A 19663-nucleotide genomic window follows, 5' to 3' on the forward strand; every position below is an offset into this window, starting at 1 on the left:
GGGTACATTGTAGGTGCTCTCATCTTCTGTCCCCTAAGCAGCCATATATTTGAACATTAGGGTATTGGCTTCCGGGGATTAAACTGCATGCACGTCTTCTTTGGCTGAGCCAAGAAAACGCTTGGAGGGGCTTGTGTTGAACAAGGAATGGTCCTTTTAATAGACTCGCAAAATGTATGCAATGTTTGCCTGTGGGGTCGAGCTTGGCTCTTTTTTACCGTGCGCAAGGTGCAAATCACACACCAGTCTATAAATGCAATGAATGTCAAATGAGGGCTTATGGGCTGTGTCTCAATGTTGTGTCAAGTGTCCATTCCGGATGGAGCCCTCAGAGATGGATCCCCTTGTATCTTTTTTCTTTACTGGTAAAGTAAATGTTGTCTTTTAGTGAAAAAAAAGGCACATTTTCAAATGGGAGCTTCACTAGCATAGCTGATGCAAATCTTTGTGGAATTCCAACAGTCAAGTTTTTCCTTTATGGTTGCGGTTGAGCTGATATGGTCAGTGGTTTGGCCGGTGAAGCAGCACGTCTGTTTGCTCTGGCTAGTCCAAACATGACCTCAATTATACCCGGCTAGCCCATGGCTTCTCCGAGGTCATCGACAAGGACGGTACAGCGAAATTGAGGGCGAGTGTCAACATATAGAAGATCATCTTTAGGTGCAGGCGTGGAAGTGTTTGCCTTTGGTAATTATGCCTGATTCCCTGACGTCCCCTGCATTAATTTTTCGTCTCAGTCTTGGTTGTTTCCTTGGCTCGCTGCAATATCGTGTTGCGCCTCATCGATTCAGGACGTTAGGCTTTCCGCAATCTGATAAGTGCTGTGTCAGTGCCATCGAAGCCACCACTCATTCATCATACTTGGTCAAGTGTGCAACATCATGCATCTCGCGCCAAAACAAAGAGATTGCTGTCAGCGCATGAGGTTATTTTCAGTGTGTTCGAGTCATTCGTTTCTGCAACGTGCGGGAAAACACCAGAAGAAGATTTCACAGCATTTTCCCTGCAAACTGTGGATTCCTATTCGGGATGTGATCAATCACAAAATGCCTTTGTAATTGTTTCCAAGTGCCCTAAGTCGACTCTGGAATACAATTTTTATGAATCTATACTTAGGCTGGTGTTTCTTCTCAATGCGGCACATAAACACCTCAATTGTTTTCCCCGCTTCTGGCACTCACTGCAAGTCGCGAGGAAAGCTTGTGAAACTTGAAATATTTTTGCTTTGCTCTGCCTCGCTCTACCCGGGCCCTCTGGATTGGGTTTGATGTGAGGATGCCGGCTCAGCGACTGAACACAGCTTCTTCCCAGTTTGACATCAGCTGGCCCATTCGGAGCTAGTTTATCTTCTGTTCCGCATGCTAATTATTTCAGTTCCTGTGTGTGGTCCCAGCTTGCAGATAGCTTGATGGGGAGGATTAATCAGAGCAGACAAGTAGATACTTTTATATGCCTGCAGCTTTAAGCTCTGAAGCGCCCTTTGCTTATGAGCAACACTCCAACTTGAGTTTGATGTCTGAATGGGGGTAAAAAGGCATTAAAACACACACAAATATTTTGTAGCAGGAGTCTTAAATTCTGGCGGCTGGCGTTTTCCACCGGGGGAGTAGAGGATGTCTGACAGTGGGCTTTCTTAGGCACGGATTGATGTCACGATACGTCGTGCTACGTCAGCCTGTGGACCTTTCATCATGACCATCTGAAATAATGTGTCTAGGCTTCATACAAAAAAATGCTACAGCCGTTATGACTTCCAATGACCATTTATCACTTTGCTCCCCCCAATGGGGCACACTGTGACAAGTGATGAAAAACGGTGTGTCAGAATGTCTTTTCTCTTGAGGGAAGAGAGCCGTGTATGTGTGTCGACTAAATCTAATGTGTCTGCAGGAGAGGACCCGGAGACGAGACGAATGAGGACGGTAAAGAATATTGCTGACCTGCGGCAGAACCTGGAAGAGACCATGTCCAGTCTACGGGGAACGCAGATCAGTCACAGGTAGGCAGAGAGATGCTCGCACCTGCAAATGACCACATTTGTGTTATTTTGCCATGTGGCCATTGAGAATCCATAGTCATGAGTTGCAAATTATATAAAAGGACCCTTTTTGCAAAATAGTTTCTCCAACTTGGAGCCTTTCTGGTCTTTTGGCCACCTGCTCCCGAGGTTGTTTGTTGATCTATTTCTACTTTTTCTGGCATGCTGTTCGCTGCCTAACTATTATTGCAGCGTTGCCAAGTTTGCAAGCATCCAAGCCTGTGGACCCCCACCTGGCCTGTGCAGCCAAAATCCAACCGGGCACTGGTGCAAAAATAAACCTATTGCTGACAAAGCTGCCAGTGGTTATTTTGAGAAAGCCTTCTGCCACTAATAGTTTGAAATGAAGCCTTGATTGGCGACAACAGCGCAATCTAATGAGATCTAATATCAGATTTTATTGTGGTTGTACATTTTAAGTGGTTAGGAAAGATTCAGCCCCTATTAGAGTACACATCTCGTACCAATCCTTTCAATGCATAAGCAAACAAATCCGTCCTTTAAGCCAATTTAGAAAGATTTGAATTATTTTAAATGTGAGGCTGCAGTTTGGAAAATGCAGCTCTTAGCTTTTGTAAATTCCCACTGAAGTGATGTGTGATGTTTGGCTTCTGTTGAATGATCGATGATTGAATGGCGGTCGACAAACAGTGTATCGTGATATCACCTCTGAAAAAGGAGATTAATGTCCACTGTAAACACAGCTTTGTACAATAAATCGTTTGTTTCCATCTATCCACCCGTATGTCCATTTTCTATGGTACAGCAGAACTTGGGCAAGAGGAAGGGCACACCTTGAATTGGTCATCAGTCTATTTCACATAAACAGTACTGGTGCTATCTTAAATGTCGCACTGTGCAGCTGTACATATTGCACGTGGCGTACCAGAAATCACCACCGCCACTTATAGACAAACAAAACAACCATTCGAACTCGCATGCAGATTTATGACCTGGCCAATATTGAGTCTTCAATGGTCCTGACATGTATGTTTTGGGTGTGTGAGAGGCCAAGAAGCAACCCAGGTACAGTGGAACCTCGGAGTTTGAACGTCTTGGAACTCGTACAAATCGGACTTCAACCCAAAAAAATCGGAGTAAAAAAATCCTCGGAGTTTGAACTCATTTTCGGAGTTCGAACATCCAAGCAAAGCAAGCTAAGCCGAACGTACCTTGAAAACGGGTAGCCGAGTGAAGCCGAGCGAAGCCGAACAATGCCGAATGCTCACGTTGCGGTCGTTGAGACGATGCGCTGCTCATTTGCAGTCAGATCGTGAATACTCCCGAAAGGTGCTCCATACTCGCGAGGGCATTTAGATTTTTCCACGACAATTTTCTTCGCCATGGGCCCAAAGAAAGACAACAGTGCCAGTGGCAGCAAAGAAAAACATACAGTGCTTTGAACCACAGTGGAATTAGGAAGGAGATTATCGCGCAGTTGTAACTACTGTCACTGCTTCTGTAAATACTGGCACGAGGATCCCCCTTAGCTGTTCAACAACGTGCCTGACGTTAAACAACGCACGCAAGGACCGCTTAGTAGTCAAACAATATGCCCAATGTAAAATAGACAAACTCAGCACTGCAAGCATTAACATAGCATTTATCATCCACTGATGCCATCACACCACAACAAAAAATGTAAGGTATTTTTTATTGTTTAAAATACTGTACACAGTGTACATGTTTTTACTTAAATGGAAATTAAAATGGGAATTTTCTGTTTTTGGAGCTTGGGAACAGATTGAGTGCATTTACATTATTTCCTATGGGAAATTTTTTTGAACATTCAGACTTTGAACACTCCGCAGGAACGAATTATGTTCAAACTCCGAGGAACCACTGTATTGTTGTTTTCCCTGAGTCTTTACTGTTTCACAGAACCCCGACCAAAACCCCATCAAACACATGAACTGTAAATTCGCTTCTCAGCTCCGTTGACTCAATACTTTTGCCTGTTCTGATGTTGATGTCCTTGACTCAGTTCAATATCTTCCATATCTCCCTCACACTGATCCCACAGGAAGATATGCCTCAAATTATTAATGATGCTCCCTCTATTACTATCCCCGTCTTCTCCTGCATTTAATTAGGTGGCTGCCTTCACCTGCAAAACATACCTTCATTTGCACGCCACATTGACCCTCTAAGGCTAAGCAGACTCGCGGCGGCAGCTCAGACATCATGACGATAGCTATCGTCTATATACTTCTCTCTCAGTCTATTATTTTGGCTGTTTTGGCCCATTTACCAAGGAAGATGGTGCCGACAGCCATGACAGATGGCTTTCTGTGAATGTGTGTGTGCAAAGGTGTGTTTGTTTTCTACTTCTTATTTCTCCCCTTGGAGGCTTCCCAGCCAGCCGTGATCAATACATTGTTTTTACCACAGACACAGGTTTTGGGTGGTCTCTCATTGGCATGCGTGGGACTCGGTGTGGAACTGCGGATCCGGTGCAAGAGGCTACATTTACATGGACAGCAATATTCTGACCGTAGACCTTCTTGCTGCCTAAAATGACAGCCGCTCCAGTCAAATAACAGGAAGCAAAATATGCCAATTTAACAGGGGAACATGTAATGCATGTTTTAATAGTAGGAATGTGATAAGTGCTTCAGGCGGTGCCTGCCAATTGAGTCCATGACAAAAGCCTGGCCAGACCAACCTAATCTCCCTCCTGGATAAGAAATGGCCATAATCACCGCAAAGCAATTAATCAGTGTCACGCTTGCACGGACATGACAGTCATGCTCATCACTCTCTGTCACTACTTTTGGGAGCCTGCCTCTCTTTCTAGCCTTTGCAATGGTGTGCTGGACGCTTCATTTCTTGTGGATTTTAATACCAACATAACCACAAATAAGACTGTTATTATTATTATATAAATATCAAATCTGTATTAGATATCATTACATTGTGCACTTATAATGCGGTGGCCACTTTCCTAATGCATAATTCAAACATTTGCCATGCTTCATTTCCATTCACAATGCGTTTTAAGACACACCTCAGTTGAAATGCTTGTTATTTTGTGTACCAGCTGCACTCAACATCAACAACATCCAGAGGTGTTTTGCTATCCTCAGACACCTCGCCATCGATCCAAACACACAATTAATTTTCGCTACCCTGGAGTAAGATGCGTTCATATTGATTGACATACGGCAAGAAAGAAGTCGCTGTTTGAAGAAATGTCGTGATCTTCAAGGGCGGCTGTCTCCGTATATTCTCATCTCTTCTTCATCTGAGGATCCCGCCACAATCAGATGACAATCCAAATATAATAGCTTCTGCTACTGCTTAGCTTGTGTTGTTTACACTTGGAGCAAACAGACAACAAGAACGTCTAAATTATTCACAGCTGTCGAAAGCCTACACGATCTTTAAGTTGACGCTTCACAGACAGACTGAATATGAACATTAGTAAAGATGGGGGTGGACCTTTAATTTCTACGTTGTCACAACTTGGAGAGCACATTATTTGTCTTGAAAAGGATTTAACAATTTTTTTCATTACCCCTGCGATTGACTGGTGACCATTTTAGTCTACAAATATATATATATATATACAGTATATATATATATATATATATATATATATATATATATATATATATATATATATATATATATATATATATATATACTGTGTATGCTGGTATAGGTTCTAGTTCACTTATGACCCTAATAAGAAAACAAGCCTTTTAGAAAATGGATGAATGGAAATTTTTTCGGTCCATGACTTGAATTGACAAGCCCATGAAACATAAAAAAAAAAAAAAAAAAAAGATCATTATGAATTGATTTGTCTTCTTTTATTAATACAAAAGGACCAATTTCAGCACACCATGATACAAAAAAAAATGTATTTGCCTCTTAAAATGTAGTTTAAAATGATCCTTGGGAAATTTAATAATTTCCCCCCAAAACATTTTAAAATGGTCTTTAACATTCATTAATATTAAACATTCAAATCAGTTTAATTCTATATTGCTCTAAGGTAAACGTATATTACCCTTTGCAGCATTGCATTTTCCCATCATATCAATTTTCTCTTTGTCAATACCGCCATTAAGCAATTAGGCATAACAGAGCATATTGTTCTGCTGAGCTCTTGGCCAAACACAAAGTTGATTTCTAATCATATCATTCTTTGGTACCAGCCAATAAAAAAAACACATCGGGACATAAGAACAATAACAGCATAAGCGGCTCCTTCACATTTGCACCAAGCACCCGATGCTGAAAGTAGAAGACTTTGAAATTCAGCATACATCGACTAGACCTGAGAAGCACCAGTCTTTTAAGTAGCTATAAATATTCTCCAAGGGGAACCTATAGCTGATTTCCATTTAAAATCCAGTATTTATATGGATTGTTTCTCTATGTTCTAACGAGCTTGCATGTGGTAGGTTTGATGTTTGAACCATCTCAGCATCTTTCCTTTACTTTCCAGCTGTATCCTCAGCATCTACACGCACACCGTCTCCCTCCATTTGTCAGACCTTCTATTTCTTTTCCCTCTCTCTCCCTCTTTCTGCTTCCTCGAGATAATAATAAGCTGATTTTGCAACCTGCGTCGTATACAAATGTTCAAAAGATTTCCATTCCTTAGCGCGACAAATTGCATTTTCATTGTGATACGGTGTCACTGTTTGGAGGGGGGGGGGGGGGGGGGGCACTGTAGCAGGGCATTGCCTGTGCGTGCGTTGGTGTGTCTTGACATCATCGGTAGCTGTTGATAGAGATATGATGTGAATATGGCGAGCATCACTGCCCTCAGGTTGCCACTCTGCATCATAGCGGCTTCACTCATTAAATGCATGGAAACATGCACAGCCAATTATTAGTCTTTAATTAGATCTGATCAGATTGTCAGGTGGTCGATCAAATATTTTGGAGTAGCTACTGAATTTCATATTCACTTGTACAGTCACACATAGTATTGTATATAATAAAACACTATTGTACATAATATTAGTTGGAGCTAGTGTCACAACTCGTATGTTTTTTGGTTGTGAAATTTCAGGAACTTATATATGTGAGCATAATTCAGCGTTGTCGGCAGGATTTGGATAAAAAAAAAGACAATCAATTTACAACATGGAACTTAACAGCAAAATTCACAACAGGTGTTAGAGCAGATGTGAGAAGTACTGAAAAGAGCAACGTTCCAAAAAGCATGCATGTTAGTTAGCCTCATTAAGACTCTAAAGTGTCCAATATGCCGCAAGACAGCTAGGATAGTCTGCAGTCCAGTTGTGGTCTTAATGAGAACGAATGCTATAGAAAATGGACGGACGCACATGGAAACATCTGGTTTACTTCCTTTCTCAAAATCCACCACTAGAGTTAGAATGCAGTGCACTTTTTTCCCAGCAGAGAGCTCCAGTGTGGTTCGGCCGCATGCTTTAGTGTCCTTGTCCAGGGTTCACCCTGAGTGTGCGAGTGGCTGCAATGAACACACATCACTGTCTCCAACTAATTACATTTGGTTCCTTTTGTTTGCAAAGCTGTAACCGTGATTTTTTTGTGTCCCTTCTGCCTGCGAGCATCATGGAAGATCATTACGGTATTGAGTCTGTAAGAATATAGATTCATCATGGTGGAAGCTTTGTGTAATTATCATTGGAGGATAGTCCAATTTTACGGTAATTATTGTTTTATGTTGCATCCATTCATTCTTTTTTCTTTTTTTTGCACCTGTGCTTATTAAGGCTTGTGGGTGAGCTGAAGCCTATCCCACTTTAGCCATCGAGGCAGGGTACATACAGTATAGACTCACAGGCATTCTCACTCATATTCAGACCTACCTAACATTCATGTTTTTAGAATGTGGAAGAAAGCCAGACTTTACCTGAAGATAGTTAGTGCAAGCCAGTGCGAGTACAAGTATGACCTTAACCCATGAGAGACCTTTGACAAGATTTGAAGCTCAGATGTGCTAACTAGGGCCCGACCGATATGCATTTTTTTTAGGCCGATGCAGATACCGATTTTTGGCAGAAAAAAATGCAGATTACCGATTTATCGGCCGATTATTTAAAAAAATATATATAATGCATACAATTATCCCCCATTCCTTTTCAATGGATGTCACTTGCGCACTAACTTTCGCTATTAAGATTTACTCTGCTTTCAATGACAAGTCCATAGTATGATCTTATCAACAAATTTCATGAAGTATACAAAGATTATTGTATAGATTTATGTGTCAATAATAAAACCATTCTTACTTGTTTACAACTGCTGTACTGTATATGGTTAGAGTACATAATTAAGCTAGAAAAATAGCAATCGTGATTATTTGATTGAGATTGAAATCATGATTAAAACAATTTGTGATTTCAAAACTTTGTATTTATTCAACTACTAAAGCTGCTCAACTACTTAAAAGTGTCACTGTAGCGTCATGTTCATTCATCCCTGCATTTTGTTTTTGTCAAGTACAAATTATGTTGTAAATATTATGTGAAATTCAAGCCTCTTGTATTTTTATTGCTTTTTTTTTAAATTCTAAACATGAACCTTTTCTTTTATATATTTTTATCTTGTGTTATTGTCTTGGGGCTTACCAGGCTAACCTGGGACCTTGAATCCTTGAAATATGAACTTTAATACATAACTTGAAAGGACAATGACAAAATAAAAATAAGAGAGTGAAATAAAATATACTTTATTCAAATAAATAAAAATAGCAACTGAAAAAAACAATAAGAACAAATAACAAATACTGACTGTTCCTGTGCGTTTTGACCTATTGGTGGCAGTGTAGTGCCGTGCATCCATAGTGTACACACTTAAAGTGAGTACAGATGAAAGTCACGATTAAATTCCATTAAAATAACTCGTCTTTGACACATCGGGAAGAATTTGTGCCGTAACGTAGTGTTATCTTACCTGTGGGTATGTATCCCCCCCATTCATTTGTGTGTGAATGTTCGTAATTTGAGGAAAAAACACACCCAAAGTCAAGGCTATCTTCTGGTTAGCATTTGAATGGGATCCTCCCTTCGCTTTTAGCATTAGCGCTAGGCTAGCAATGTTTTATATTTAAATATATATTAGATGTAATGCTTAACGTTGTGTGTTTAGTGTTACATTTAACTCCAACTGGAATGTCATTAAACAGCTTAAAGGAAGCTTGAGGGGCAACAGAATAACATATGCTACACACTTGCTAGTTGCTAATGCTACGTTTTGGCCAATGTTTGAAGGGCAATAATCGGTTAACCTTTAATACGGGTTCTAATGTTAATGTAATTGATTTGCTTGAAAATCATCACATTTAGATTTGATTCCATGTGACAAATGCAAATTTGCCGAGATTTTCATCTCATGGAAGACTCGTCCTCCATTTTTGCCGTTATCACGCTGGAAGAAGCAGCACTCTCTGAAGGTCACACAAGCACACACGAGGCGAATTCCGTTTAAAACGGGGAGGGGGTTTGAGCGGGGGCTCTGACGCTTGCTGACATGTTTTCACCTGTGAGTTGTGACCTTCACACAGGAGTGCACAGCTTGACAGCTTCATCGTCTTGAAAGCGTGATTTCAGGCCATGTGAGGGTCCACAAGAGCTGAAACAAAAATATTTTTTCACAATTTTGATTTGACTTGATTTTATTTGATTTGTTCACCATTTTAGACACAGTTGCAGTTATTCCCTTTGTGTATTTGCAGCACACTGGAGACCACCTTTGACACAACAGTGACCACAGAAGTCAACGGGCGGAGTCTCCCCGCCCTCGCCACCCGCTCCTCCCCCATGGCCTGGCGCCTTGGCCAAACGCAAACGCCGCGTCTCCAGGCAGGCGAAGCCCCCTCCATGCCCGGCGCCTACCCCGCGCCCAGGGCAGGTGCGGCGGGCAGCGCCGCTACGGCGGCGGGGCGCTACGGCGGCCACTCTGACCCCTCCAGGTTTGTGTACAGCGCCCCCCTGAGGCGATCAGCAGGGGCGCGGGGGGCGGAGCAGGGTGAGAGGGGAGGAGGAGGAGGGCTGGAAGGAGGGAAGCAGATGGAGGTGGCGGGGTACATGAGTGATGGGGACGTCCTGGGAAAGAACGGACGGATGGATGAGATCACCAGCGGGTAGGATGAATAGTGCTAATCAAATTAGCACATGCTAACTTTCACTTTGTATGTATGGTAAAATGTTGCTAGTCATGGTTGAACATATCTAAATCTTGCGATGGATGGATGATATGTAAAATGTGCATGTAAAATAATTCACTTTATTAGTAACATCGTATCATTATTAATTCAGTAATTATTTAGAGAAATAAATAAATAATATTAGACATGTATGGTTGCTGTCGGGCAGAAGCCTTTGCCCAAACTTGGTTATTTAATTTTTGTCACATATTGATAATTCTGGTCAAGCTCCATGTGGGTCTGTTATTTTTACAAATAATTAAAATAGCTTAAGAACTTTAACAATGCAACACTTTGCTGACTCCTCATGTGTCAATTGAGTAATAAAGTTTATTTAAATGCATGTCCAACCATTTTATCTAGTTTGTGGCGCAAACAATTTGGTTTGCAAATGGTGGTAGAAATCAACTCTTAGTTTAGAAATGTGCTTTCTGTCCTTGGACCAATTAGCTACGCTATAGCACGAAGCCTCGTTTTCGAACACACATTAGTGTGTTCAGAAAAGTTCGGTGGGCGGGGAATTGGCATGAAATGAAGGATGATTGATGTCATTTGATTGATGGAATTAAACATCCGTGGAATTTGAGACAAATTGTTTGAGCCCGTCACGACAGAAAAGTGATTTGCCGTTTAATTAGCTCAATTAGCCCGTCGGCTAATCATTTACATGTCCTATCAGGCGCGTCTGATTGCTACCTGCGCTCAAATCTCAACCACATATGCTAATTGCAAACATACTTAGATATTCAATATAAAAAAACATAGAAAAAAATCTGTAGAATTTTAAAGACAGATTAAAGAGCATCCATTCAGGCTCTGTTCACTCTTTCTTTCTCGCTTACACTGAAAACAAAAAAAAAAAAGTTCTGACTTCTCTTCTTGCAGATATCTAACAGATGGAGGTCTACATTTGTATGCGCGGAACGCGGGCCGAGCAGCCGACACGGCTTCTTCTCGAGAAATCTCGCACAGAGGAAGCAAAGAGATCCAAGGGGACGTGGACAGGTAAGGATGAGATCTGTCAATCGCAGCGGGTTGCTTGTTTTCCTATCAACTACCTCCGAAGCTGAGCTTTATTGTAGGTATTTGTTGGTAACTGGCAACTATTTATTTATTTATTTTATTTATTTCTGAATATAGAGCAGGCCTCATAGTGGTCTGTGTTCTAAGGTTCAGCCTTCGAATTTCGACTCCAACCTTCCTGTGTGGAGTGTTTGTTGTCTTCCATGGTACTTCCGAATTCGGATAAATAAGCATGATAGAAAATAGATGAATGGAATTATAAGTACAGCAAATAATGAAAATCTGCAAGTAATTGTCGCCTCTAGATGCCACAATATGGTGACTAACCACTTTTTCTTTTTAAATATAATTATAATATTTATTTATTTTGATTATACATTACATCAAATAGGTGAATTTTAAGCAAATAATGCAGGATCGATTTGCCCCCCAAAAAATCCACAATTAAGCAAATTTGCAAATGCCAAAACGAATGCCTTGTTGGATATCAGCTGCATTGAGTTGAAAGATTCTATGTCTGAAATAGGCTATTACGTAATCCAAATGTAAGCAGTGTGAAATATACAGCTTGCAGCCTAGCCACGGCTTCTGGGTCGGTGTTTGCTGGCTAATCCAATTGTTTCACAGCTCAGCCGCTGCTGCTGGGCTACACGCTTGCCCTCGTGCCATCCCCCTAACACAACAGCAAGTCACATCAGTCAGCCAGTCCATCCGTCCGTAAGTCAGTCAGTCAGTCAGTCAGCCGGGTCATACCTGCGAGCGGCCATGCGTCGAAACACGCGAGACCTGGCGGCAGGTTGAGAATAGCTGATTAACCCGCCCCCGTCAGTTCCAGACTCATCGGCCTGTCACACTTGACACTCAAGCAAGGAGACAGATGGGCCGAGAATAAATATGAACCCCGCCAAGCGTCTCTGTAACCGTGCCTTATCTCCGGAGTTTTGCCTCCTCTCCTGAGCGAGACGTACACGCGGGAAATAGCACTTTTCCCCACAAGGCCCTTGAACATGATGAAGAAATATTGACGTCCGCTTTGCCTTCAGACGCATTCGAGTGATAAAAAAGCCAGATGGGAATTTCATTCCCCTGTCTTCTTTCCTCCCTTTGGCCCATACACACGGGTGAAAATGACTGAAAAGCGCGCGGTTCCTTCAACACACACGGCTTTAAGCAGCCTCAGTGACACGTGTGATTGTCAGAAGCTTGAGCTGACACTTCCCACTGGCGGATGACAACGCTCAGCGGGGAATTCATTTCCCAAGCAATCATTCGCCGGGTTTCACACCGAGGACAGGATGCACCGTCCTTGATTGGGTTTAGAGACTTTGAGGGAACTTTTTTCTCCAAAGTCACACATTCAGTGGCATTTTGAACATATGAGAAGTTAAAGTGGAAGTCAACATTAAACATTTCTTGACAATAATATGTTATATGTGACCTCACTAGTCTACAAATAACATTCTGATTAATATTACATTTGTGGAATATGAGTTATGAAGCAAAATCCAGCTGTTTTTATCCATCTCAGGGGGCGGCCATTTTGCCACTTGCTCAGGGCTCAGGTAACAACCAATCAGAGCTCACCTGTTTTCTGAAGCTGTGCTGTGATTGGTTGTTACCTGAAACATTGATGTCATCTTCAGTCGAAAGCAAGTGACATGAGATGGAAAAAAACAGCTGGATTTTGCTGCTTAAGCCGCTATCGCAATATTAACCAGAATACCATATTTAGACTAGTGGGGCTGAATAGCACATATTATTGTAAAACAAAATGGGGGGTTGACTTCCCCTTTAAAGGCGAAATGTAGGTGTGTCTGCATTTTGGATCATTTGTTCTTGAGGAAAAGTTCATTTCTGCAGACCATTCAAGACACAGCATGGCATCTAGCCGGACTGTTTGGTGCAATAGGTGGTACCATTGATCATTTTAGTACCTTTTCTAAGCAATTAGACTCAAAGCATAGCATTTACTGAATAAACACTAAATAAATCATGAGAATTTACCTATTCTGGAGTGCAAATATTTGCTCTTTTTTTATTGTAAAAGGGAACCCTGACTTACTTAGCGGGGGGGGGGGGGGGGGGGGGGGCAGCACTTAAAGTTCAGACTAAAGTGCAATTGTTTTTCCACAAATACTCATTTGTTCAAAATATTGCTAAATTTCATGAAAATAGGCTAGCAAACTTTAAAAAAAAAAAAAAATCATTTTAGTACCCTTGTTCTCACTTCAAGCCATAGCAATCTGAATCCCACTTTTAAAATGCTAAAAATACTTGCCCAGGATGGGTGAGTACTGATACCAGGTAGCCGTAGCAGCAAGTACCGGGCCGATACCAGCCATTTTATCAAGGTATCGTACTCACGACGGCAGCCGTTTAGCAATCAGGAACTATAGAAATGGGAAAAATAGAAAATTGACATTAATTTCATGCAATTTGAAGGAAAACTGCTATATTTAGGATGTATATGTCTTTCTTTAAAATTACCTGTCATTGTTTTTGTATGTATCAAAAGTACTAGTGGTATCAGTACTTGGTATTGGAGACTACTCAAGAGTTGAGTACTCGTACTGGTATTAGTCTGAAAAAAAAGTGCTATTTAACATCCCTATTGTAAATGGTTGTTATATATGTTGTCACAAATGCGGGAAAAAAAACATTATTCCATGCAACTGCTAGTAAGTGGTTTTATCACAAGTTTGAGCTGAAAATATAAATTTGAACAGCATTTGCCTCAGATTCAACCCAAATCACATTATTTTCCTTTCCTTATTTTCCTGAATAAATAATAGATAAATCCACATTTGAACAGAAACTTTACCAGAAGAAAGAGCTTTATACCAAATGGTTTGAAATTCACTTAAGAATTTGCTTTTCTACAGCACAAATATGTGCTCTGTTCTGATTCTGAGAGAACGCCACATTACTTTGCTGGGCGGGGGGGGGGGGGGGGGGGAACTGTGATTTACGGCAATGCTTTTAAAGTTCAAGCTGCGTTTGAGTGATAGCTTGATAATAAATGCTGCGTAGCGCTAAATATTTGTTTATCCGGCACAATGCTGTAATTCCTGTTTAATCACTAAAAGAAAAAGAATTGCTGAGCATTGAAGTGTTTTCAAAGCTGCTTCCCCACTGTTGTTCCTTGTTTGTTTGTTTTTCGCCATTATGATCAAGAATCATGCAAACACACATACACACAAATATAAACTCACACACACTCTGGCAGCAATAGAGTGTGGATAAACTTTGCTCCCTTGAGGCTCATTATGCTTCACACTATTTTTTTAAATCCTTAAATAACGACTGGTGGCCACGCAGGTGACTAAGACCATCTGTGACTAAATCATTGCTTGCTGCCTCGCTTCTGTTGTTCATTAGGCTGAAGTGAATCAAATCTGTTTTTTATTTTTATTTTATAACCTTAGCATGAGTCAAATCAGATGTTTTGCCCAGTGTAGTGTGAATGCACAAGTGAACATCCAACAAGATTAATTTCGGGTCAAATGAATCCTCTAATGCACCTTTTTTTATAAATACTTTTAATTATGTAAATATAGCTGCCTTGTCTTGTCTTTGAGGTGAACTAAAACAGAGATTGAGATTCACAAACTTGATTTACGTCCCGCGTATGCACTTGCAGTTGTTACTGGTGTCTTTAAACTGTAGAATGCACTCACGAGCATTTTTGCCGCTGACTGTAGCTCCTTGTACTCAGCAGAGATAAATGGAGCATATTTGTGGATTTTTTTTTTTAAAGCATGGCTGTGTGCACGTGTTACTAAGAAGGATCACGACTGTCACTGTGCAGAGCGCTGACAGTCGAGGTGATACGTAAGCAGGCGAGGAGATTTGGGTGACGAGCCTCTTTCCCTCAACATCGGCGGCGGCGTTTAAGTTCACATGTAGTGCCACATGGGGGGGTGTATTTCTCTCATGTCGCACCTAAAACGGCAGTTTTCTGTTTTTCTCAAGTTCTGAGTTTCTTTGTTTCTTTTTCCAAACAAATTCCAAATTTTGCAAATGGTGATGATAATTGGAGGAAGTTGCATCCTCGATTGGAGTCGCCAGCTGTGCCTTGTGTTGATGCAAAGGGGCTCCTCACTGGAGCAGGTGCGTGTACTCTATGACGCAACACTGTCCCATATCAACACTTACTCATCAAGCATCTATTTATTCAAAAAGGCTTGAGATTTCCTCCACTTGTGATTTGTTGGCACTCCACTCCGGAATCGTTTTCATCATTTGCGATAGGGGAAGATGGATGTCTGCACATGCCGCATTAACAGCTAAATGGGCAGTGAACGCAATGTAGAAATCTATTTGGTATTAAGACAAAAGCCAATTCTGACTTATGACATACTATATCTCATGGTAGCAGTACCTACTGTAGTATTAAAAATTCAGCAGTCTCTGGTCTGACTCAGTGTGATTTATGGGAAATGTGGTGATGAGTCAAGTTAAAGTGACATAAGATGGTATTAAAACATCCTTAGTCCCCTGAAGTCAATCAGGCATGTGCTTAAGACATGTCTTTATAATGCAGTGGTCATGTCCAGTAGATGTAAGACTTGACGATGAAGTGCTGTTTAGGTTGCCATGGTGAAGATGAACTGCAGACTTCTTTCGATTTCCAAGACAGCTGTTAGGATAAATGGATGAAAGTGCTCCCTGCTGCAGCTCTTTCAATTCATTCGATTAAAGATTTGACTCCATTCATCACCCCAAGGACCTTAATAATCACTCTCGGAACATGAGCATCCTGTCCTCACAAATTCACTTTACTGTTCAAGCTAATCTTGTTGAATGATGACGTTTGTTTAATGGTCGCATTTCTGTAGCTGTCTATCGTTTCCTCAATTAAATCAACATTGAGCTATAGATTTCTATTTTTATCATCTGTAATCCATAGAGTAAACGCCTGTAAAAATGTGTGTAGTATAGTAAAGAACTGAGTTTACAATACAGATACACGACTTCATGAGACACTAGCATGTCATTTTCTCCCTTCCAAATAATAATCATGAAAAATTCATACTATAATACGACGACTGGATTCTCTTTTTCCGGGTTTAATATGAGTTCTCATTGCACTTGTGATGCATTCCTGTTCAGATCAGGTAATCATGCGTTATCTCTAACTGTGCATAGACCGCACTTGAAAGGGTCACAACAATGTATTTTAATCCCACTTTCATACTTCCCACTTTGGTGAAGTACTTTTTCTACGGAGACGGTCCGCTCTAGCTGGCTGCTCATTGGTTATTCAAAGCACACGCCAAGCAAGCTCCCCGGTGGTCACACTTAAACCTGGCCACCAATGCGGTGCTGCCATTCAGCAAGTCGTAGAGCTCTAATCCCAGAAAGATAAAGGAGTTTGTTTTGTAGGGGAAGGTGCCAAGTGGTCTGCCACAAAGAGGGTGGACAGAAGGTTGCCTGACCCTCAAACCCCTGCTACGCCCCGAGCCGTCCCTTCATCTGCACTGCCAAAGTGAGCAGTATCGTGTTAGTATTGTGTGGTAGAGACATTTTCGTCATGACATCACACTTTCTTCCAAGTGGCCGATGGCACCTCTAATGGACAAATCCTTTCACGTCATTTGGCCAAAACAGAGAGATTGAGGAGAGGCTGAATGGCTTGAATGGTTTTACCTTTCTTCTCTCCCAGTCGCTAAATTTATCCTTCTCATAGTTTCTGTCATTGTTTTCAGTTCAGGTCGGCAATAGTCACTTGCGTTCTGCCACCTGGAAGTACCCAGAAAAGTCATATGAAAAGGTCTATTGTTGAAGCTGGGTTTTTATGGTATTGTATTTTTGGGTAGAAAGTTGTCATGTCAGTGTTTTTGCATGCTCGCTTGCCATTGGACAGCTCAATATTTTGTTGACGTCTCGGTCTGCATTGCAGCAGAAAGCTTTTTAGCCGCCCTGAAAGACAAGGTCACCCTGCTCCTTTATTTGATTGACTCGTTGCTCAGGAGAATTTAATTAGACTGATTATTGATGTCATTTTGGACAGCATATGAAGCTATTTGCATCTCCAGATATTGTCATTAACGATCGTTGTTTAGAAAAGAAGCTGCACTGGCACCATTAACCCTCTCAGTGCACCAAAGAGGGGCTCATGAATAATGTCCCAAGATGAATCAGTCGAGCCTCACTCATTATGCATCAGATCACTTCCAGTCAGAGGCGTTTGGCAAAAAGACGACGCGCAGTCAGCGGGGTCGCTGTCATCCGCCTTCCTTTGGCTCAATTCCACATAATCATCCTCACTTAATTAACCCGCGCCAACGCGCCGCTGCCAGCACGTCTGATTGCGCCTCCAAGGGGCTGGCGGGCCCGTCCCGGGTTGGGGAAGGAAGGATGGCGGCGGCGGAGGAGGGAGGGGAGGGGAGGGAAGGAGTTGCAGGGGGTGAAAGTGGAACAGTGAGGTAGTCCTTTCTTCTTCTTGTTCCCATTCCCTCCCCGGACTCGCGCTCGATTCACAGCTTGGAGCCTTCTCTGGCGTGATTCTTGCGTGACGGGATCAGGACGGGTTCGTCATTAGAGGTGAGTTGACAGCACAGGTAGACCCCACCCCCCTTTCGGGAATCTGTAGACAGCACATTGATGCTCCTTAATGTGTTTGTGTTTTGCTCTTTATCACTTTTGTCAGGGAGCAAGTGGAGTCTAGCTTTGCTTCTTTGGCAGCTGTTAAAAAGGAAGTGTGAAGTCCTTTTGCATCCTTCTTTGGCTTCTCTGAAGAATAATTGCACAGGCTCAGCGGCATTAAATCGGATTACGGTGCGGGCAAATGAGGATGTGAGCTTCCCGTTTATATTAAAGAGTACTGTTTATGTGTGTACATGTGAGTGCATGTGTGTGCATGTGTGTGCATGTGTGTGCGTGTCCAGACTTGAGCTCCAAGTGGCTATAATTAGTGTCTCATTTGTCCTCCGTATTTGAACCAAGCATCCACATGTAATGTTTGTACGCACACAAAAAATGTTTTTCGTGAAACAAAAATTAAAAAGTCAGTTTTTGCAAGTCTTAGTTCTGCCACATTTTGGCCTAACCAGATCAAAAGTGCTCTCTCTGTTATCCGCAGCCAGCCCACTGTAGCTGATTACCTGAAACTCTCTGCCAATTCATTCTTCTTTCATTCTTTTCTTTTTTCTTCTTGCCGCTTTAATCCGCATGCCAAGTTGCACCCCAGCTCTATGGGACGTGATTCCTGTCATGTCTGTTGTCAATGCCGCTCCCTTCTGTATCCTGTTGGGGATCCTTGCTGTCCATCTCCCTGTCTGCAACTTTTGCATGTAATCTCATGGTAGGACAGGAGGGCCGACAGTGTCAAATTGTTCCTAAAATGTTCCTTTTGGTGTATTCCTACACCTTGGAGAGATAATTGAATTCCACCTGAGAATGCAGAAGGTTGCAACTGCGGAGTTTTACTGCTATAGACAGCGGTCCACTTCGCTCACATCAAGCCCCAAAAACCTAATCATCCACTTAACGTGCGATGCATTTAAATAATTGAAGTGAGCGTGCGCAGACAGCAGGCATGGGCTTATCTAATGTGCTTATACTTTTCCATGAAGTGAAGAAAAGATTGGATTAAAACTAGATTTAACTTTGTCATACCGTGCCACCTGTCAAGGCAGAGAAATGCAGATTGCATCTCAACTAAAGAAGTGCATGAGCTGTAAGACAATAAATAAATTGATGTCAAGATGAGTGTATATTTCAAAAGATAATGTCAAGCCTATGAACAGGCTTTGACTTTGAATATATGGTTACTGTGATGCTTTTTCATTTGTTACGATAGACAATAGAATCGAATAGAAATGTTCCATTAAAATTGCCATATAAATGCAACATTGGGATATACTGTATGAAAATTGTATGTATGAAAGGTTCTAGTGGTATCGGTACTTAGTATTGGTATTGGGGACTACTCAAGAATTGAGGCGTCATACTGGTATTCCTCTGGGAAAAAAAGTGGTATCTATTCCTTTTAAATACCAACAAGCAGTCTCCAATTTACTGTTAATCACAAAATCTCCAATTGTTTTCTCACTTTTGTGTTAATTTGGAGTCTGTTTATTGTAATGTTGCCCCTGAAGGTTTTCAGAGCTAAACAGAAAACGACTTTTGAGGCAGAAGATCAAATAAAACAGTTTTTTGATTCTCCTTTGTTCTTACATGTTCCAAACTGCGCACAATATGGTCATATTTTGTCCTCTCTTCCATTTCAAATATTTATTGAGCTCCTCCTAAAAAACAGAAAACCTCAATTATCTTCATGATCGGGTGTAATCATCACTGTTGGCCTTTGTTTGTGCTGTTAATAGCGTTTTTCTTCATCCCGGGCAAGCTGCCTGCTGTAAGGACCGAACTCAACTGGCTGAATATTGCATGAGATAACGTTTGCATGGCTGAGTGGCATCGCGGCGAGGCGATGCATTGGCGGG

At 41.6% G+C, this 19663-nt stretch overlaps 1 protein-coding gene across 16 annotated transcripts in view; it reads left to right on the forward strand.

Annotated features, from left to right (window-relative positions):
* nav3 (neuron navigator 3) overlaps window positions 1-19663 on the forward strand; it is a 188647-nt gene that overhangs the window by 137314 nt on the left and 31670 nt on the right. For 15 of the 16 annotated variants that reach the window (XM_086058357.1, XM_086058359.1, XM_086058349.1 and 12 more), the window contains 3 exons: window positions 1891-1999; window positions 9720-10127; window positions 11076-11195. In XM_086058357.1, the coding sequence (XP_085914483.1) occupies window positions 1891-1999; window positions 9720-10127; window positions 11076-11195 (637 nt within the window). The remainder of the gene's footprint in view (window positions 1-1890; window positions 2000-9719; window positions 10128-11075; window positions 11196-19663) is intronic. The other variant, XM_086058356.1, reaches the window with a different exon arrangement.

The sequence above is a fragment of the Leptonotus elevatus genome, chromosome 17 (genome assembly GCF_054856555.1).
Source record: "Leptonotus elevatus isolate MCC_2025b chromosome 17, RoL_Lele_1.0, whole genome shotgun sequence".
NCBI classification, from domain to species: domain Eukaryota; kingdom Metazoa; phylum Chordata; class Actinopteri; order Syngnathiformes; family Syngnathidae; genus Leptonotus; species Leptonotus elevatus.